Here is a 20823-nt window from a genome sequence, read left to right on the forward strand (position 1 = left end):
GAGGATAATAGAATTGTTCTTGTAAGTTCGTGTTTGATACCTTCTTTGAGAAGGCAATGGATCTGAGGTTGCTGAAAAAGTCTGTAATGTATAGCAATCTCCTTTATGATATTGACCATTAATTTATCTCCAAATAAACTGCCACTTGAACATGGAACATCTTCTAATTTACCATAAACACATAGCCCTGATGCTTTCAGCCAAGAGCTGAATCTACTAGTATGGATTCATGAGATAACTGCACCATATTGTGTCTTGGGCAATTTTTTACTTTGTATTTTAGGATCTATTCTCCTGACTACTGGCAAAGTAGAGAGATGTATAAGCCACATTTTGGTTTGAAGATCTTGAAGAGAGTTATGAACTGGAACAGCGCTAGTTGTTTAGATGCTTTTATATATTTCAAAACTCCTGGAAAATCATCTGTTGGTTCTGATTCTTTTGTAATTTTGATGAAAGCTATATAGGACAAGTCGTCAGGTGGTGTGTTGCTTCTAGCTGTATCCAGGTATCAGTCCAGTGATAGTCCTGGTAAATCAGCAAAAGAGTGTCCAGAAATAGATTACTGTATATACTCGTGCATGTCGAGAAATTTATGCAAAAATAAAAAATCGGCATAAATTAGCTTGCTCGACTTATATACATGTACTATAAGCGTGTTGTGCACAGCCCCCACACACTCCCAACCCCCCAAAACTTACAAAGTCCATGGCAGTCCAGTGGAGGGCCCGGGAGCAATTGCCTGCTCCCAGGGCATCGGCTGCCAGTAAATCCCTCCCTCCCTCCCCCCATGGCTGCCCTCCCTGTTCAATCACTCCCTCCCTCCCCCCTAAGGCCCCTATCATGTGACAGGGGTCGGCCAATGGCACCGGTTGCCCCTGTCACATGGTAAGGGCAAAGGATCGCTGGTGCCATTTTGATTACTGGCAGCCAATGGAGATTGCTCCCGGGCCCCCCCACTGGACCACCAGGAACTTTCGGTGAGTGTGGGGGGTTCAGGAGGGATTGAACAGGGAGGGAAGCCATGGGGGGAGGGAGGACAGCCATAGGAGGGGAGGGAGGGAAGGATTGAACAGGGAGGACATGGCCATGTCAATAAACTCATGAGAAGGGAGACCACAAGCAAACATCAAGTGCTTTGCTCCATGATACAGGCTGTCACTAAAGTTCATTTGCATCAAAATTGCATTTTTTTTGCTTTCTGTTTAAAAATTTGTTTTCTATGTCATTAATTTTGACAAATTCTTATTGATCTTCAAGGAATGACTACCCCTTTTCATCTCTTTCAAAGTTTTCTTTGTAACTATCTCTCTTGTCTTCAGAATTCTCTATGACTGCCTGCCAAACCTTCTTTGGGTAACCACAACTCTGCTCATTTCTTCTGCCTTTCTTACTCCTGTCTCATACAGCAGGGACATTTTATTCTGCTTTTAAAAAATAAATAAAAGCAATTTTCTCAAGTTATCAGTTTGTTTCTTAGTGTGATTTCACCATTTCATAAGCCCCCTAGGTTTTACCCTCGACTTATCCATGGGTGACAGATAAATCTTGATTTTGGGGTCCAAAAAATAACCTTGGCTTATACATGAGATCGACTTATCCACGAGTATATACTGTAAAAAGTGAATTGTGTCTAAATATGTATTTCCAGAGATACTGATTTTCCCTTAGATGACATAGGGATACAGATTTTGGCTGATCATCCAGAATTACCTAATAAGGAGGAATCAGTGACAAAGTCGAGCAGTAAGCATTTCCAGTGGATTTGATATTCTTCATATATTTGTGCACAAATTCTGACCATAATTTCTGCATAAAAGCATGACTTTCCTGATTAAGTTGAAATTCTAATAAGGATGTAGCTGATTTGGCTACCAGTACAGGAGAAGAATATGGTTTTTAGGTTTTTTTTGGCACCAAAATTTTCTGTACTGATGATGGTGATGGCACCAAGAGTATCAGTGCCAAAGAAGAAGTAGACATCGCTGACAATGCCTGAGATGATGAATCAGAAAATGATGGTGCAAACTTGAGAGATTTTCTTGGGGCTGAGATTTTTTGTGCGATGCTCTAATTTGTACACTAAGGGGAATCTCTCTTTACACCTGCTCTGATGATCACGAGAGGATGAAGAATTGTGATTTCAGTACTTTGGAGTGTCTTTTTTTTGTGAGGTACTAGTCTGTGAAAATCTGGCCCTTTTTCTCTTAGAAGGCAAAGACTTGTACTAGCCTTAACCAACCAGCATTCATACTGTTGATACAACTCATTATTGGTCTCTGCTTTAACGGCAGGGAGAAAAGAGGAAAAGGAGAATTAATTTTCTAACAGCAACCATCAAGGACATGAATTTTACGGTCTGGGAAAACAAGCAAGCATGGGGTAACTTGCTGATGCCTTTATGGAGGAGACTGGTATGGCACAGCTGGTGCTACCATTAAAATTGCTGGGCAGACTGGGTGGACCATTTGGTCCTTTTCTGCCATCATATCTATGTTTCTATGTATATGTATATTTAAATTCTTTAAATTTTAGCACTTGCAGAGACATCCTTCTACATGTTCAACAGTTACATCATGTTTCTCAAAAGGCGAACATGGACTCCATGCAGGTCTATGCTGGTTAATTTGTGGCCACATTTAGCACAGTTTGAACAGTTGTCTTCCAACATAACAAATAAACAAAATAAAAACTGAAGGACTTGTATTAATATTTTATTTTTTTAGGAGACTCAAATTGAAATGAAAAACAAAATAACGAAAAGAACTGAAGTATAAAGGAACTATAGAAAGACATGAAAAATTGCAGAGCATTGAAGAGAGAGCATAAAGCATGTTTTTATGCTTTGTGGAAGAAAAATGACCAAGAAGACTCACACGGTACTAGGGATGTGAATCGTGTCCTCGATCGTCTTAACGATCGATTTCGGCTGGGAGGGGGAGGGAATCGTATTGTTGCCGTTTGGGGGGGTAAAATATCGTGAAAAATCGTTTTAAAAATCGAAAAAATCGAAAAATCGAAAAACCGGCACATTAAAACCCCCTAAAACCACCCCCGACCCTTTAAATTAAATCCCCCACCCTCCCGAACCCCATCCCTCGCCGGAACATCGTTAAAAATCGAAAAATCGAAAAACCGGCACACTAAAACCCCCTAAAACCCCCCCCCGACCCTTTAAATTAAATCCCCCACCCTCCCGAACCCCCCCCCCCAATAACTTAAATAACCTGCGGGTCCAGCGGCGGTCCGGAACGGGCTCCTGCTCCTCAATCTTGTCGTCTTCAGCCGGCGCCATTTTCCAAAATGGCGCCGAAAAATGGCGGCGGCCATAGACGAAAAAGATTGGACGGCAGGAGGTCCTTCCGGACCCCCGCTGGACTTTTGGCAAGTCTCGTGGGGGTCAGGAGGCCCCCCACAAGCTGGCCAAAAGTTCCTGGAGGTCCAGCGGGGGTCAGGGAGCGATTTCCCGCCGCGAATCGTTTTCGTACGGAAAATGGCGCCGGCAGGAGATCGACTGCAGGAGGTCGTTCAGCGAGGCGCCGGAACCCTCGCTGAACAACCTCCTGCAGTCGATCTCCTGCCGGCGCCATTTTCCGTACGGAAAATGGCGCCGGCCATACGCGTATGGCCGGCGCCATTTTCCGTACGAAAACGATTCGCGGCGGGAAATCGCTCCCTGACCCCCGCTGGACCTCCAGGAACTTTTGGCCAGCTTGTGGGGGGCCTCCTGACCCCCACGAGACTTGCCAAAAGTCCAGCGGGGGGCCGGAAGGACCTCCTGCCGTCCAATCTTTTTTCGTCTATGGCCGCCGCCATTTTTCGGCGCCATTTTGGAAAATGGCGCCGGCTGAAGACGACAAGATTGAGGAGCAGGAGCCCGTTCCGGACCGCTGCCGTTCCGGACCGCCGCTGGACCCGCAGGTTATTTAAGTTATTTGGGGGGGGGGTTCGGGAGGGTGGGGGATTTAATTTAAAGGGTCGGGGGTGGGTTTTAGGGGGTTTTAGTGTGCCGGCTCACGATTCTAACGATTTATAACGATAAATCGTTAGAATCTGTATTGTATTGTGTTCCATAACGGTTTAAGACGATATTAAAATTATCGGACGATAATTTTAATCGTCCTAAAACGATTCACATCCCTACACGGTACAGCTGCACAGGAAATCCCATGCATGTTCAGAAATACTTTTCCTTTCTGACCTCTGAGAGATGTCAGATGTCATCTGATGTTGTCCATGTTGGCAACATTAGATGACATCACCCACTTGTGTAGCTGAATTTGATCTTGCTTGTCCATGGAGAACCACAAATTTAACTGAGTAAAAACTTTTGATTATTTTCCCCCTTAAGTATTAAGACCCAAAGTGTGACATATATTTTTGTTTAATTTAATAATATATTTTAGTTTAACTACATCACAGAAACAAAAGCAATCTGAACTTTTCTGGTAGCTAGGGTAGAAGATATATATGCTCTAAAAAGATTTGGAGTGTGACATTATAATCATTTGTTATGTATGTTACAGATAAATGCTTAAGAATAAAATGTAATAAAAATGTAGCATAAAAAAACATTGGCAAGCTATTAAATTCAAGAGAGACAAAGACAGAGAGCCTCTCCATTTACTATGCTGTGTCACAATCAATATAGATGTCCTCAAGATTATGATCATTTTGGAAGGGAGTCCTTAGATATTATGGGTGGACAAATAACCAGCATACTCAGTTATTACATATTAGACAAGAAAACATGTCTTTTGGGATAAAGATGTATCCCCTAGAATCAATGCTCATCAAATACATATATTTTTTTCCTCACTTCTTAGATGCCTGTGTACCAAGCATTTACCTCATAGACACAGGCAAGGTAATTTTCAAGGCCATTTCCATGGGTAAAACAGTGCTTTACCTGCAGAAATGGACTGTTAAAAAAATAGTCCTCTCTGTATGTGGGTTAACTTATGTGTATTGTGCCACTTACACATTTACCTTTACCTACAATAGAGGGATGCAGTACCAGGAGTGAGGTTGGGGAAGTGTTTGCACTTACATGCATACTTTTGAATTTGTTAGTTTTCTCAGAAAAACTACCAGACAAATTAGTAGGTATAAATGTATATGGGTAGTTTTTCTAGGATAATTTTCAACATAAAACATGTGCATACTTTCACTTTGAAAAGTACTGTAAAGTCTAAGAGTGACTAACATCGCTTTGTTTTTCATTTGTAATTAATTGCAATTAATCAAGATTTAATAAAATAAACATAACAAGAAAAAGATCTACATTTTTGGGATCTGCCAGGTACTTGTGAACTAGACTGAGACAGGACCTTAATTTGATCTAGCATGGCATATCTTATGTTTTATGTCTCCAGGTAAAAAGTGCCTGCAGACTTTGCACCAATGTGAGCAGTTTTAAAATGACCCCCACAATGGGAAAATTCTTTAGTACTTCAGGCCCTTAATATTCAATATACTTTTAATCTCTTTTACCTATCAGCACATTGATATATGTGGCTACTTTTTCCAATAGCATTTTATTTTAATGTCCCCTATTCAATATTATGTATCTTAAGATACTCCATACAATACAAAACTATATAGAGTTTTTAATTAATCTTGATTGAAAAGTAAAAGACTTTAATTAATCACATATGCATTAATTCCTAATATTTAAAACAGGCCCAATTATATTTTCTTTCATAAGGACGATGAACCTCCTACTAAAGGGAAGAAAAAAAAAGAAGAAAAAAAAAGAAGAAGAGATTGATATTGATGTGGATGACCCAGAGGTCAGCCGCTTTCAGTACCCTTTCCATGAGTTGATGGTATGGGCAGAGTGTGATTGAAACGCCAAAGATGGCACTGTTTCTTTGGCAACGAGGGGAAGAGACCATGGCAAAGGCACTGTAGCATGCAAACTTTACAAATCTATGGCTCATGAGTCTTCAGAGAATGTGGCTGTAGATGACATCTCAAAGGATCTGGACAACAACTCAAAGTTAGTAAACTGAGGGTAGATTGTAAGAATAATATAAATATTCTTTCTAAACCAAGCTAATATAGTGTGATATTAACATACTATGAAACATTTGTTAGCATATGTATGTGCAATAATGATGAGAAGAAAGAAGAAACATTAATATAGATCAAAGAGAGAACAGGGTAGAAATAACCTTGGTTGTTTTGTAGCTATGCAGTAAACTTGGGTTATAGTACAAGAGATCCATTAAGATGAACCAATGCACGAGCCTGTATAGGGAAACCTAACCATTCTTACTCCACACACTGTTGCCAGAGAGTAAGAACATAAGAACTCTTGAGCTGCAAGCAGTGTAGGAATCTCTGCTGGCCCCATTCATTAACACTGGCACCAGTCACTCATTGGTCATGGCTAGCAGCTTTTAGGAGTTGCAGTATACCCTAGGCGGCCAGGGATAACTAGTAACAGGAGCCAGGTTAAGCAGTGTGAGATTTGGGAGCAGTAATATCTTGCCTTGCTATTGCTGACTGCAGCTGTAGAAGATGGTATCAGGAATTATCACAACTCCCAATCTTATGGAGATAGATGCTTCACTGCCATCCACTCCTCCCTTTGCTCCCATTTCTATTGGATATGGATAGCACCCAGCCAGGGGGAAGTCATCCCCATGATTCTCTTTCTTGATATGCGCTAAGACCCCTGGGAGGATCTTGGCTTTGTCTGTGGATAAGAGTTGATGAAGTGCTGTCAAGTGATTAGGACCCAGAATTGATGCAAGAGAAGCCACACCAAGTCCCTGTCTTCATTGCTTGGCTTCTGAAAAGAGTCTTTTTCAATAGGTAAGTTTCACATAAATAAATCTGATTAGTCAGCTGTGTAGGTAGAAGGATGAAATCTTATCACTTTGTGGCCCCACCACATGCCTTGTTTTTCTAATTGTTATTTTCAAACTCTTGTCTCATATATGTGTGGGGTTTTTGGTTCATACCTCCTTTCTATGGGACACATTATGGCTTAGTATTTTGCCAAATGTTTAAATATGACAAGCTATACTGTTGATTTTGGGAGGTGGAAAAAAAATGGTTAGAAAGACCTTCTGAAAGGAAAATGGATTTGCTAGATATGTACTCTGAGGTTAGTTAGTAGTGGAGAACTGACAGAGTACAAAACAGATAAGAGGAAGATGATATTAAAAAATTGTCAAGATCTGAAAACAGAAAAGAAAACTGAGCACAGAGATTACTGAGGCAACATTGCTTTCCAATTTTCACATAAAAAGATTGCATTTGATGATGACTGTTCTCAACTAACAGCTGATCTAATGGATAATGGGTGTATTTATTATTGTAATGGTACTTAGGAAAGTTTTTATTTATAGATTGTTTCATTAATTTTCTAGTCAAGTTAAGAAAATACCAGTACCAAAAGAAACAGAACTGACAGGGTCAAGGTTCACAGTGACAATATAGCTCATTCAGCCCTTGATATATGATAATGGTATTAAATTGGTTTCATTTCAGCCTTATAAATTATGATACCTATGGCAATTTCTTGACCTACTGCATACATTTCTTCAGTCCCTGGAAAAAAACATGAAATACCACAGAAAAATAAAAAGTAATAATAAAACAAAAAAGAATTTGAAATTAGTTGCAATTACAGCTTGATTCCTTAACTTTTGCTCAAGCAGGCTATAAAATGTACGAAAGAACACAGGACTTGCAGAAGTATGCAGATGGTATAAAAGTATCTTCCTATATTTTGAGCCTCTATGCTGCGTAAGTTGTAAAAAGATATACATTGTCAAAGAATAAATGGAAAAGGAGAGAAATAGTTGCCAGCACCTGTTTCATGTTATTTCTGGGCATGTTTAACAACTTGACTTTCACATTAAGTTTTGCAATATTTATTTATTTTATTTATTTAGATTTTTTCTATACCGGCATTCGTGAAAATGTCACATCAAGCCGGTTTACAATAAACAATGGGGTGATAACCGTAACAGAGGAACGAGATAATATGTACTAACATAGTATAGATGCAGTTACAATTAAAACAAGGAGTTGTACAACTAGGAGCAAGAAAGAAGAAAAGATAGTACTTAACATAGTATATTAACCCGTGTAAAATGTTTTAGACTTTCCAAAAAGGGAAGTGTGTGATTTACAATGAATTGATCAATTCAAATAATGTAGTTTTTAACAATAAGGAAGAGATCAGAAATAATGAAAATTCTGGATGTTGATAATGCTTAGGGTAGGTTTGCCAGGATGGTTGTAAAAAGAAAATGTTGCTGGAGGTTGAATGTTGGAGAGAATGGGTTTTAACCTGAGTCTGGGAAGGCTTGTTTGAAAAGCCACTGTTTTGAGTCTTTTTCTGAATGTCAGTAAGCAGGGTTCCTGTCTTAGATCCGTTGGTATGGAGTCCAAAGAGTGGGTCCTGCTGTGGAGAAAGCCCTACTCTCTGTAAGTTATGTGGAGGGAAGTTTTGGAAGGCGGTACCTGCAGAGACTCTTTGTAGTACTCTTATGGGTCTGGAGGATGTATGCTTATGAAAGGGATTTGTAGGTTGAGAGGAGCGATTTGTTGGATAGTTTTGTAGATTATTGTGATTGACTTATATAAGAATTCTGAAATGGATTGGCAGCCAGTGTAAATCTTAAGGATTGGGGAGATGTGCTCTTTCTCCTTGTGTTTGTTTAGCATTCGGCTGCAGTATTTTGAACCATTTGTAGCGGTTTAGTATGTGCTGATGGGATACCTAAACTAAAGAATTGCAATAGTCTAACTTGGAGAAGATTATTGCTTGTAGGATAGTCCTGTAGTCATGGTTGTGGAACAGTGGTCTTATTCTTTTTAGAACATGCAGTTTATGAAAGCCTAGTCTTTAGTGGTTTGGTTTATGAAAGCTTTTAAGAGTTAAGCCTATTATCGATGATTGCGCCCAAATCTCTTACTTTTGTTGTTTGTAAATTAGCTGGAGGACATTGTGGGGTTTGGCGGTTCTCAGAGGATATGAGAAGGAGTTCCGGTTTTGAAGAATTTAGGATTAAGTTCATACTGGAGAGGAGGGAGTTATTCTTGCAGACCATATTCCCAAGATCGAGGGTTTTTTTTATGGATTCTTTGATTGGTATCACTATCTGGACATCGTCGGCATAAAGGTAGTGTTTAAGGTTCAAGTTGGTTAATAGCTGGCAGAGAGGGAGGAGGTAGATATTAAAGAGGGTAGGTGAAAGGGATGAACCTTGGGGTACTCCTTGAGAAGAAGGGTAGCGTTTAGATTCTTTGCTGTTGTATTTTACCTTGAAGCCTCTGTTTTTTCAAGAATGAGTGGAACCAGGACAGTGCTGAGCCTGTTATGCCGATGTTCAATAATTGGTTTAGGAGCATGGAGTGGTTAACAGTATCAAAGGCGGCTGAGAGGTCCAAGAGAATCAAAAGGTAGGACTGGCCTTTGTCTAGGCCTAGGATGAGGTAATCTGTTAAGGAAATTAGAAGAGGATTCTGTGCTTAACTATTTCCTGAATCCATATTGTGAAGGGTAGAGAATTTTGTGGTCTTCCAGGTAATCTGATAATTGAAAGTTAACCAGTTTTTCCATGACTTTAGCAATGAATGGGAGGTTGGAGATAGGGCGGAAAGTTGGAGGGGTCGTCTGGGTCTAACTTTGGTTTTTTTCAAGAACGGTTTGATTGATGCCATTTTGAGGTCATCAGGTAGAGTCCTTGAGATAAAGAGCAGTTGATTATGTCTGCCAGAGCTTTGGATATAGTGTTCGGGATAAGGAGGAGTAATTTGGAAGGGATTTGGTCTAATGGGTGTGTCGATGGTTTCATTTTTTTCAGTATTCTAAGGATCTCCGAAATTGTAGTGGGTTCAATGAGTTGAGTGAGATGTTTTTGTTATGGAGTAGAAAGGAACTGTGAGGGGAAGAGGTATTGGGCAAATTCTTTGATAGAAGGTTGGTTATTTTGTTGTTGAAGAAGAGGGCAAGCTCCTCTGCTTTTTCTTGGGCTTTGTTAAATGGTATGTCCCGGTATTTGGATTTGAGTTAAGTTGGAGACGTAGGCGAATAGGGCTTTAGCATCAAAGATCATATGATGGATCTTATGAGCATAGAAGTCTCTTTTGATTTTTAACAAGGAACTTTTGTAGTGGTGGAGAGCAAGTTTGTAGGCAGAGGGTGGGACGCTGAAGGAGATTTGCGCCATTTGCTTTCGTTCCGTCTGAGGGAAAGTTTTAGATATCCCTTGTGCAGTGTCAGAGCAGATCTCAATATAAAACTTCTAGGTGCACAATGCTGGGTTCCATATTAGGAGTCACCATCACCACCCAGGAAAAGGATCTTGGTGTCATTGTGGATAATTCATTGAAATCCTGAGCTCAGGGTACGATGGCGATCAAAAAAGCACATACAATGTTAGGAATTATTTGTAAAGGAATGGAGAACCAAACTGAGAATATTATAATGCCTCTGTATAGATCTGTGGTGTGACTGCACCCTGAGTATTTCATGTAGTTCTAGTCATCCCATCTCAAAAAAAAGATATAGTGGGAACTAGAAAAGATACAGAGAAGGGCAACAAAAATTATAAAGAGGATGTAATAGCTTTCCTTATGGAAGAAAGGAGAAACAGATTAGGGCTCTTCAGCTTGGTGAAGAGATGACAGAGAGGTGATATGAAAGAGAGTTATTAAATCATGAATGGAGTTGTACAAGATATTCAGATAGTATGAGAACTAGATGACACTCCAGGAAAGTAACGGGTATCAGATATAAAACAAATTGAAGAAAGAATTTTATCACTCAGCACACAATTAAGCTATGGAATTAATTGACAAAAGATATATAGTCAAGGCATCTAGCAAAGTTAAGTTTAAAAAGGATGTGGATCAGTTCCTGGAAGGAAAATACATATAGGGGTAGATTTTCAAAAAGCGCGCCTTCGCGTACTTTTGTAGGAGCAAACAAAAGTACGCTGGGATTTTAGTAGATACGCGCGTAGCCGCTAAAATCCTGGATCGGCGCGCGCAAGGCTGCCGATTTCGTGTAGCCGGCGCGCGCCGAGCTGCGCAGCCTGCCGCCATTCCCTCCGAGGCCGCTCCGAAATCGGAGCGGCCTCGGAGGGAACTTGCTTTCACCTCCCCTCACCTTCCCCTCCCTTCCTCTATCTAACCCACCCCACCGGCCCTATCTAGACCCCCCCCTACCTTTGTCGGGGATTTACGCCTCCCGGAGGGAGAAGTAAATCCCCGCGTGCCAGCAGGCCGCTAGCGCGCCGAGACGCGACCTGGGGGCGGTTCCGGAGGGTGCGGCCACGCCCCCGGACCGCCCCGGGCTGAAACCACACCCCCGGGCCAGCCCCCGAAACGCCGCGTCCCGCCCCCAAAACGCCACGTCGATCTGACACGCCCCCGACACGCCCCCTCGAAAAACCCCGGGACTTACGCAAGTCCCGGGGCTCTGCGCGCGCCGGTAGGCCTATGGAACATAGGCGCACCGGCGCACAAGGCCCTGCTTGCGTAAATCCGGGCGTATTTACGCGAGCAGGGCTTTTATAATCCGCCCCAAACTTAATTAGCCAGGTTTAACTTGAGGAAAGTCATCACTTAAACCCTGGAGGAGCAAAACAAAATTGATTTTATTCTTTGGGATCTGCTAGATCCTTCCTAGAGATCGAGATTGGCCACTGTTATAGAGTGGATGCTGGGCTCAATGGACCCTTGGTCTGACTCAGCCTGATACCTCTTATGTTCTTATTAAGTTCATCAGTGGACTGATGTACTAAACCACAGAATCTTACCATGTACAAAAAACCCCCCACTATGTACAAAGCCCCTAAAACTGGATACACAATGCACTATTTAACACAAATGCAATCATAGCAGTTCTATTTCATTTTTTATGCAAATTGGAGATAATGAGCTTAATGGCCATTATTCCTTTATATCCTAAAGATGGTACCTGAAGCTAAATTTCCCACAGGGTCATTACCATGGGAAATATTGCATTGGGCAAAGTTGATAATATGACCTCTTGTACTACAAAAAAATATTTTGGCCTATTTTCAGCTTTCAAAGAGAAGAAACAGAAAGTAGAGGGGAAGACTCTGTTTTCTGTATCCTGCCAGGAAGCCTCGATCAATATTTAAATTAAAAAAAAATAAAAATAAAAAAGCTATCCATCACTGTGTCCCAGTCCTGAGAATTTTAAGGCAATTCAGAGGTAGGTTGGTATTGTCTCATGGTAAGCATTACCATTAGTGCGGTATCTTATCACAGGAAGACCAGAACAGCCTAAAAGGTGAATTTTAAAAACCTGAAGCGCACATGAATATGTTGGGCTGGTGCACACCAAGTGGATTTTAAAAGCCACCCAAGTATGCTTGTATCTTTGCTACAAGCACAATAAAAACTTTCAAAAAAAGGGGCGAGATGTGGACGTAGTCTGGGCAGGGCATGGGCATTCCTGGATTTCACAATGAAACCGGCCTGCAAGTACAAAGCGCGCGTCAGGGAATCCTGCCATGTAAATTCACTTCTGCTATGGATGGCATGTAAGTAATAAAATAAAAAAAAATCTAAGCATGTCAGCAGGGTTTTATGGGTCGGGCTAATAGGGGAAAAGGGAGGATATTAAACTAGGGGGGGGGGGGGGGGTCTTGAAGTCCTATCCCTTACCTGGCCGAACTGGGAACAAAGTGGGTAAACTGATAATGGCATTGGCGCATGTGTGAATTAAAATCCCCCACTTATGAGATAGTAGCGGCATTTGCACCACAGGTACGCACCCCACTTAAAACTGCGCGCATATGTGCACGGAGTCAGCCTATTTTATACCATTCATGCATATACGCGTGCATGTTATAAAACAGCCACATCCCTGGCCGTGAGCCGGGCAAGCATGCGCACATGTGCGCCTGCACGCCTATTTAAAACTTACTGTCCCTATTTGCATAGACTGATTAGTACATTCCATGGTATACCTGTGTTTACCACATGTGCTCCATTCAGAAAGTTACCTAAATGAGCCCCTAATGAATAGAGATGTAACAGAATTTTAATGTACCAAACAATTAACATTTTTTAGAAATTTTTTTGTGATTTTAACAACTTTAATTCATTTCTATTTCTCTAGGGATTTTGGTCAGCTGGCAGTTGAGTTGTTAGACCAGTCTTACAAACATGATGAACAAGTAGCCATGAAACTCTTTGACCTACGAGCTGAAGAACTGGAGCAACTCCACCTGTCTAAAACTTGCTGTAGCAGCTAAACACAGGGATTTCATAGCTCATACCTGTAGTCAGATGCTATTAACAGATATGTGGATGGGGCGGCTTCGCGTGCGGAAAAATCCTGGCCTTAAGGTAATCCCTCCTACAAGATGTGGTCACATGCACTGAATGGCTCAGTATTGGCAAGTCACTTTGCTCTCTACTGTCTCAGTTATAAACTTAGAGCCTGATTTACTAAGGCTGTCTCCTATTCTGTGTCTATGGGAAAAATGCTTAGTAAATGAGTCCCTTACATAGTAAGCCCTCTGGTGACAGGGAAAGACCTACCATATCTAAATATAACTCATCTTGAGCTACTAATGAAAAGGTGTGAACTAAAACTTTTACCTCTAGGCTACCTGTTCAAATCCCAGTTTAGGTGGTCTAAGTGAACTGAAGCCAGTGGTCTCAATCCAGCTCCAGAGGCCATAGTGTAAACCTTCACATCAGAGCTCTGGTTGTATTCCTTTAAATTCTTGAATTCTGCCTGCACACTTCATAGGAAAATTAGTTCTTACCTGTTAATTTTGTTCCTGTTTAGTACACGGATCAGTCCAGACGTGGTTGTGAGCCTCCTTTCCAGCAGGTGGAGACAGACTAAACTTGCAGGATGCCCTATATCAGGACAGAGCCTATCCTCTCACCCTTCAGTGTAACGTATGTCAAAGCATAAAACAATAAACCCAAGAATAGGATCAAGCAAGTAACCAAAAAGCTCAATGGAGCAACCATAGATTAATGTAGAAGCATGGTATACCTATACGCTCTTGCATAAACTTGGTATAAAATAACCACCAAGGTTTCGGTTGTAAATGCTCCAGTAATCTTGCACCAAGAAAATATGAAAATCTGCAGACCTGCAAGAAAACAAGCTTCGAGAGGACAGAAGACAGACAGGGAAGGGCATCTGGACTGATCCGTGTTACTACAGGAATGACAAATTAATAGGTAAGAACTAATTTTCCTTTCCTGGTATGTACTCGGATCAGTCCAGACAGTGGGATGTACCAAAGTTTTCCCTAAACTGGGTGGGACCGAGACAGTCCCCGCTCGAAGCACTTGCCGCCCAAAGGAACCAAACACCGGAGCGTGTACATCCAGCCGATAGTGCCGAGCAAAGGTTGCAGAGACGTCCAAGTGGCAGCCCTGCAAATCTCCTGCAGGGAGACAGATTGACTCTCTGCCCACGAAAGTAGCCTGAGAACGCAGAGAGAATGGGCCTTCAGACCCTCAGGAAGCGGACGACCTTGACAAAGATACGCTGAGGAAATGGCTTCCTTCAACCACCGCGCAATTCGTGGTCTTAGAAGCCTGCTTACCGCGGTTGGGACCACTCCAAAGGACGAAGAGATGGTCCAATACCCGGAAGTCATTGGTGACCTGGAGATAGCGAAGCAAGACTCGTTTCACATCTAGCCGACGAAGGTCGCCACCCGCCGTACTCGCAATCTCCTCCGGAGAGAACACTGGGAGTTCGACCGACTGGTTGACATGAAAAGCGGAGACAACCTTAGGCAAGAAGGAAGGAACTGTCCTGAGAGAAACCCCGGAATCGTAGAAACGCAAGAAGGGCTCCCGACAGGACAGCGCCTGAAGCTCGGAAATACGGCGAGCAGAAGAAATAGAGACCAGAAAGACAGCCTTTAGAGTAAGATCCTTGAGCGTAGCGTGGCGAAGAGGCTAGAAGGGAGCCACACAGAGAGCACGAAGGACCAGGTTGAGACTCTCGACGGACACGTGGCCCGAGAGGGGGGCGGAGGTGTCTAACGCCCCTCAGGAAACGAATCACATCAGGGTGAGCTGCTAAGGCATGACCGTCCACCAGACCCAGGAGAGAGCCGAGCGCCGAGACTTGAACGCGTAGAGAACTGAAGGAAAGGCCCTTAGAGAGACCCTTCTGAAGAAAAGAAAGAATCAAAGGAATCGAGGCTGAGCGCGCAGGGACACCCGCCTCCGTACACCGGAATAAAAACTTTCCAGATGCGCACATAGGCCAGAGAAGTTGACTGCTTCTGGGCCTCACAGCAGGGTGGAGATGACCTCCTCCCTATAACCTTTGCGCCTCAGGCGACGCCGTTCAAAAGCCAGGCCTGCAAGACAGAATGCGATCGGCCTGGTCGAAAAATTACAGGCCCTGCAGGAGAGACGAGAGAGATGATTGAGGCGCAAGGGCCCGTCCACCGACTAGATTGATGCGATCCGCGTAAACCCCGGCCTTCGCGGCCACTCGTGAGCCGACGAGAACCACCGGTCCCCCGGTGGAGCTCGATTCTCCTGAGAACTTTCCCCACCAGTGGCCACGGGGGAACACGTACCGAAGGACGTCCGATGGCCAAGGGTAGAGCCAGAGCATCCACGCCCTCTGCGCCGTGTGCTCCCTCCAGCGGCTGAGGAACCCGATTGGCCTTGGCATGCGCAGTGTCACCATGAGGGTCGAGGTGAGGTCGAGTGAGGAGGACCCCCACCTGTCCACTATCAGAGCCATGCGCGTTCCAGCCGAGAGCTCCCACTCTCCCGGATTGAGCGACTGCTGCTGAGGAAGTCGGCTTGAAACATTGTCTTTTCCGGTGATGTGAGAAGCCGCAAGCACTGTAGGTGACGCTCCGCCCAAGCGAGGAGATGGCTGGCTTCTAAGGCTACCAGGGGACTGCAAGTGCCCCCTTGGCGATGATGTAGGCGACTGTGGTGGAGTTGTCGGACAGGACTCGTATCGCCTTGCTGCGGATCAGGGGAAGGAACTCCTGAAGGGCCAGGCGGACCGCCAAAGTTTCCAGTCGATTGATGGTGCCAGCGCGACTGAGTCTGGGACCATGTCCCCTGGGTGGACTGAGAAGGCAGACCACACCCCAGCCAACAGGTGGCGTCCGTGGTTACTATCGTCCCACTGTGGAGCTTGAAGAGGCATCCCTTGCAGGAGATAAGGAAGAGACAGCCACCACTGTAATTCGTCGGTAGTAGACTCCAAGAACGGACAGGACTACGTGGAACTGCTCTGACACTGGTTGCCAACGAGACAGCAAAGTCTTCTGTAACGGACGCATATGAGCAAAGGCCCAGGGGACCAGATCGATGGTAGAAGCCATGGAGCCCAGGACTTGAGAGATATCCAGGCTGTCGGGGAAGATAGCGGCAATCAGATTCTGGACCTGATTGATCAGCTTGAGGCTCAGGCCCGAGGTAAGAATACCTTGCCTATTCGGGTGTCGAAGTGTGCTCCCAGAAATTCCAACTCCTGGGAGGGCTGAAGCTTGCTCTTGGAAAAGTTCACTATCCACCCGAGAGAGGCAAGGAGCTCTAAGACGCGATCCACCGCCTGCCGGCAAGAGGTCTCCAACTTGGCCCTGATGAGCCAATCGTCCAGATAGGGATGGACGAGAATCCCCTCCCGACACAAGGCCGCTGCCACTACTACCATGACCTTCGTGAAGGTGCGAGGAGCGGTCGCGAGGCCGAAGGGGAGAGCTCGAAACTGGAAGTCCTGGTTGAGAATGTGGAATCGGAGATACTTCTGGTAGTCACGGTGGATGGGAATATGAAAATATGCTTCTGCGAGATCGAAGGAAGCAAGGAACTCTCCGGGACGGACCGCCGCAATGACCGCCCGTAGGGTTTCCATGCGGAAGTGGGGGATCTTGAGGGCCCGATTGATCCCTCTTGAGGTCCAGGATTGGGCGAAGGACCTGTCCTTTTTGGCACGGTGAAGTAAATAGAATACTGGCCGGCGCCAATTTCCCCTTTTGGTACTGGGACCACCGCCCCCAGATCCAGAAGCTTGGAGAGAGTCTGGACCACTGCGTCCCTCTTGGCCCGGCCGCAAGGGGAGAACAGAAAGAGATCTGGAAGTTCCCTGACGAGGTCGAAAGCGTACCAGTCTCTGATAATGTCGAGGACCCACTGATCAGACGTGATTTTGACCCATTCCTCGAAAAACGGAGAGGCATCCGCCGAGGTAAGGGACCCGAGGAATGGGGTCGGCTGAACTTCATTGCGTAGCAGGTTTAGTGGTGGTACGCACGGCTGGCCCTCGCGAAAAGGCTGCCTGCCACGAAAGGACTGCGACCAGGACTGCGCATGAGAAGACCCCCTCGCAGCACTGCCCCGCCCATGAGAAGCGGAGCGACGCTGACCCCTGAAGCGAAAGCGAGAGGCCGCGAAGGACCGAGAAAACTTAGGGCGGTCATCTGGAAGCTTACGGACCTTGTTGTCAGCCAAGGAGTCATAAGCTTTGTCGAGGTCCTCGCCAAAGAGCATCTTACCTTTGAAGGGAAGCGTGCCCAGCCAGGGTCTTCGAGGACTGATCAGCCGACCAGTGGCGTAGCCAAAGGAGCCTCTGGGCAGCCACTACCGAAACCATCGCCTTCGCCTGCCACACGGACCAAAATCGTAGAGGGCGTCTGACACGTAAGCGATTACCACCTCCAGACGTTCGGCTTGTTCTGCCTCACCTGGCGGAAGCTCCCAGGCGCAGAGTAACTGTTGGACCCACTGGAGGCCCACCCGCATCATGAGACTGCAACAGCAAGACGCCCGAACCCAGAGGGCTAGGATGTCAAAGATGCGCTTCAGGTGAGCCTCCAGCTTATGATCTTGTGAATCCTTCAAGGCTGTCGAACCTTCCACCGGAATCGTGGTGTGCTTGGCCACTGCAGAAACATAAGAATCCACTGATGGATATCGTAACAGCTCCAAGCCCTCTTCCGGGAGGGGATAGAGCTTATCCATCGCACGCCCCACCCGGAGCTCACCCTCAGGAGCCTCCCATTTCCCAACAGGATAAGGAGCTTAAGCATGGGGGTGGAAGGGAAAGGCCGAGGCCGGAGACCGGAGCCCTCCCAAAACCGGGTTCATATCCTTAGGGAGTGAGGCCATGAGATTATCCACGGGAGGGACTTTCCAGACCCAGCTCCTCCAAAACAAAAGGGAGGAGGGGCTCTAACTCCTCCTTATAAAAAAGACGAAGGGCTCTGGGGTCATCCCCCTCTGGGGGGGGGCATCGGCCGAATCCGAGGAAGCAGCGGGGTCCACCCCTGGGACCACCCGCACTGGTCCCTGAGGCTTCGCGGCCAGTCCAGTGGTCAATGGCGCTGAACGAGGGATTTTCTGGCGGGGGGGGGGCAAGGGGGGGCTTTCATCCAGCTCATGCAGGCTAGCTAGATAAGATTTGTGCATGAGGAGGACGAAATCCGCGGAAAAAGGGACCCTGGATTTGCCAGGGGGGGGAGGGAGGGGGGGCGAGGAAAGGTCAGGACCCCCCTCCTGGGGACCCGTGAGCCAAATCAGGGGTTAAATCAAAATAATCCGGCCCCCCAGCCCCAGGGAGCACTGAAATCGGCCCCGATGAAAAATCCAAGATGGCGGCCGTTCCCGGGCTCTGCCGACCCGGGAAAGGCCTAGCCATGCCGGGAGGAGTGGAGCCCCGGGCTAAATTTGCTTGTCCTGCTGAGGAGGGACCTTCCCCACCCGGCAGGCAAGCAGTGCAGAGGCCCTGCCGTGAAAAACGCGAAGAGGACAGCCCACAAGAAAGACAGGCTGTCAGCCGGGACATAGCTAAACCTCGGCTGAAGAAAAAAAAGTTGAAAAAAAGCTTGATTGACAGCCTGCACAGCAGGAGAGAGCAGGCGGGAAACCTGCTACCTTCTGCTTCTCTGACTGCCGGTTCTAGCCCTACTCTGACCAGAAAAAAATAAAAAAGCTGGTCAACTGCTGCAAATAAGTTAGAGGAAGGTGAGTACCTGCAACTTATTGAAAGTTTAACACCTTTTAACTCCTTCTTTTTTTTTTTTTTTTTTTTACCTGAGTGCAGCAGCGGGTTCAAAACCCCTCTCGGCAGCCAGAGGGGGAACGAGGCCCAGAGAGCATCGGTCCTCACACCTGGAACGCGTCCACGGACTCAGGACTATGCAGGGAACCCCCTCCTGCAAAAGGGGACAAGCCCCCCCTGAGCGGGGCAAGAGCTGGGAGACAGACGTCTCCCACACAAAAAAAAACAGAAAAGCACTAAAGAAGGCAGAAATTTCCTTCAGAGATCCTTTTTTTTTTTTAAAAACAAGAACCAAAAGAAGTACTTGCTTGAGCCTAAAGAGAAAGAAGAGGGTGACTAGCCTACAGCAGAGAACCGAAGGGGAGATGCTGCACCTGCTGGAGACAGATGAATACTGAAGGGTGAGAGGATAGGCTCTGTCCTGATATAGGGCATCCTGCAAGTTTTAGTCTGTCTCCACCTGCTGGAAAGGAGGCTCAACCCACTGTCTGGACTGATCCGGGGGTATGTACAGGAACACTGATTTTTTGACAGGACACAATGTGGTCTATATACTAAAGTAAATGAAAACTACTGTTTGCATCAAAATGCCCCCTTTGCCCAAAAGTCCAGCTTCCCCTCCTCCACCCTTGTGGGTCCCTCACAAAGTGAGACATATGAAGATCCACCAACCTGGTACTAACCCAGATCTCTACCCAAATTCCCACAATTCCCTCTTGCAGCTCTATCTCCCTCCAGACCCTGTCTTCCTTACTGGGTCAATAAGAAACAGGTGCAATCTCCAGTCATTCCTACCCTGCTAAAGTGGTGCCGGCTGATCTCAGGCATCCCTTTGCCCTGAGGATCAAAGCGGCCAGCTCCATTCTGAGTGGTGCTACAGTATGGCAGTTGTGACTGAGGATCGATCCTGCCCCTTTTACATTCAAGGGGTTCCAAATGGTAAGAAAGAGGGGTCATGGAGGGATCAGTAGGGAAGGAAGTTTTGGGTAAAGGAAAAGCACCAGGGTGGCTGGGACTGTAAAGGCAGAAGGTTTTGGGAAAAAGTGGCTTTTAGGTACAGAGGGGAGGATGAGGGGTAAAATTTGAGCCTTCAGGCCCTTTTAGGTATTCATGGAAAGGTAGAGGGGGTAAGAGCATGGGTAGGCACATTAGCTTGCCCAAAGCTCTTAAAGGCTTGTTAACTACACCTCATGAGGTATAGTTAACTAGCACAGCTTAATAAGGATTACAAAATGTATCATGACCCATGTTAAGCCTGTTACATATTAATGAGCTGCTTTGCATTGTGCGCGATGGCCGTGTGGAGGTATATTTTATATTATGTCATAGAACACTCTACTCACAATCTGGTAAAGCATGAGTTACGGCGTTATAGCAGGCATTAAGGCCCTAACACCCACGATAAGGACCTAACGCGATTGGATGAAAAACCCCCTCCCCCCCTGCCCCAAGTGACTCAGCCCCTCACAATAGTCACCCATTAAGCATGATCATTGCTAATAGAGCAATAGCTAATAATTACCATAGATGAATGATGTGACTTTAAAATGCAATATTAATTTTGGAATAATCAGTGACTAAAGTCTGCTGATCATAAAATGTTAATTTTAGGGCCTGCCTGGTGCCACACAGAGTCTCCAGCTCAGTTCCTGGATCAGACCTTTTACATCCTGAGTCAAATGGGGAAGCTGCAGAGGCAGTTTTCACAGCCGCTGGTGGGGAGGGAATCAGCATAAAAAATGGCAATACCTGTTGTCTGGTTATAGAGCTCATGATAAAGAGCCCTGGTGCATGGCTTCTGG

The 20823-nt window shown here is 45.4% G+C and overlaps 1 protein-coding gene across 1 annotated transcript in view; it reads left to right on the forward strand.

Moving 5' to 3' along the window:
* Positions 1–20823, forward strand: part of TRPM1 (transient receptor potential cation channel subfamily M member 1) — a 146829-nt gene that overhangs the window by 90345 nt on the left and 35661 nt on the right. The window contains 6 exon segments of the mRNA XM_029574497.1: positions 5708–5734; positions 5736–5837; positions 5839–5905; positions 5908–6001; positions 13124–13196; positions 13198–13353. Coding sequence (XP_029430357.1) covers positions 5708–5734; positions 5736–5837; positions 5839–5905; positions 5908–6001; positions 13124–13196; positions 13198–13353 — 519 coding nt within the window.

This window comes from Rhinatrema bivittatum, chromosome 13 (assembly GCF_901001135.1).
Source record: "Rhinatrema bivittatum chromosome 13, aRhiBiv1.1, whole genome shotgun sequence".
Taxonomy (NCBI): domain Eukaryota; kingdom Metazoa; phylum Chordata; class Amphibia; order Gymnophiona; family Rhinatrematidae; genus Rhinatrema; species Rhinatrema bivittatum.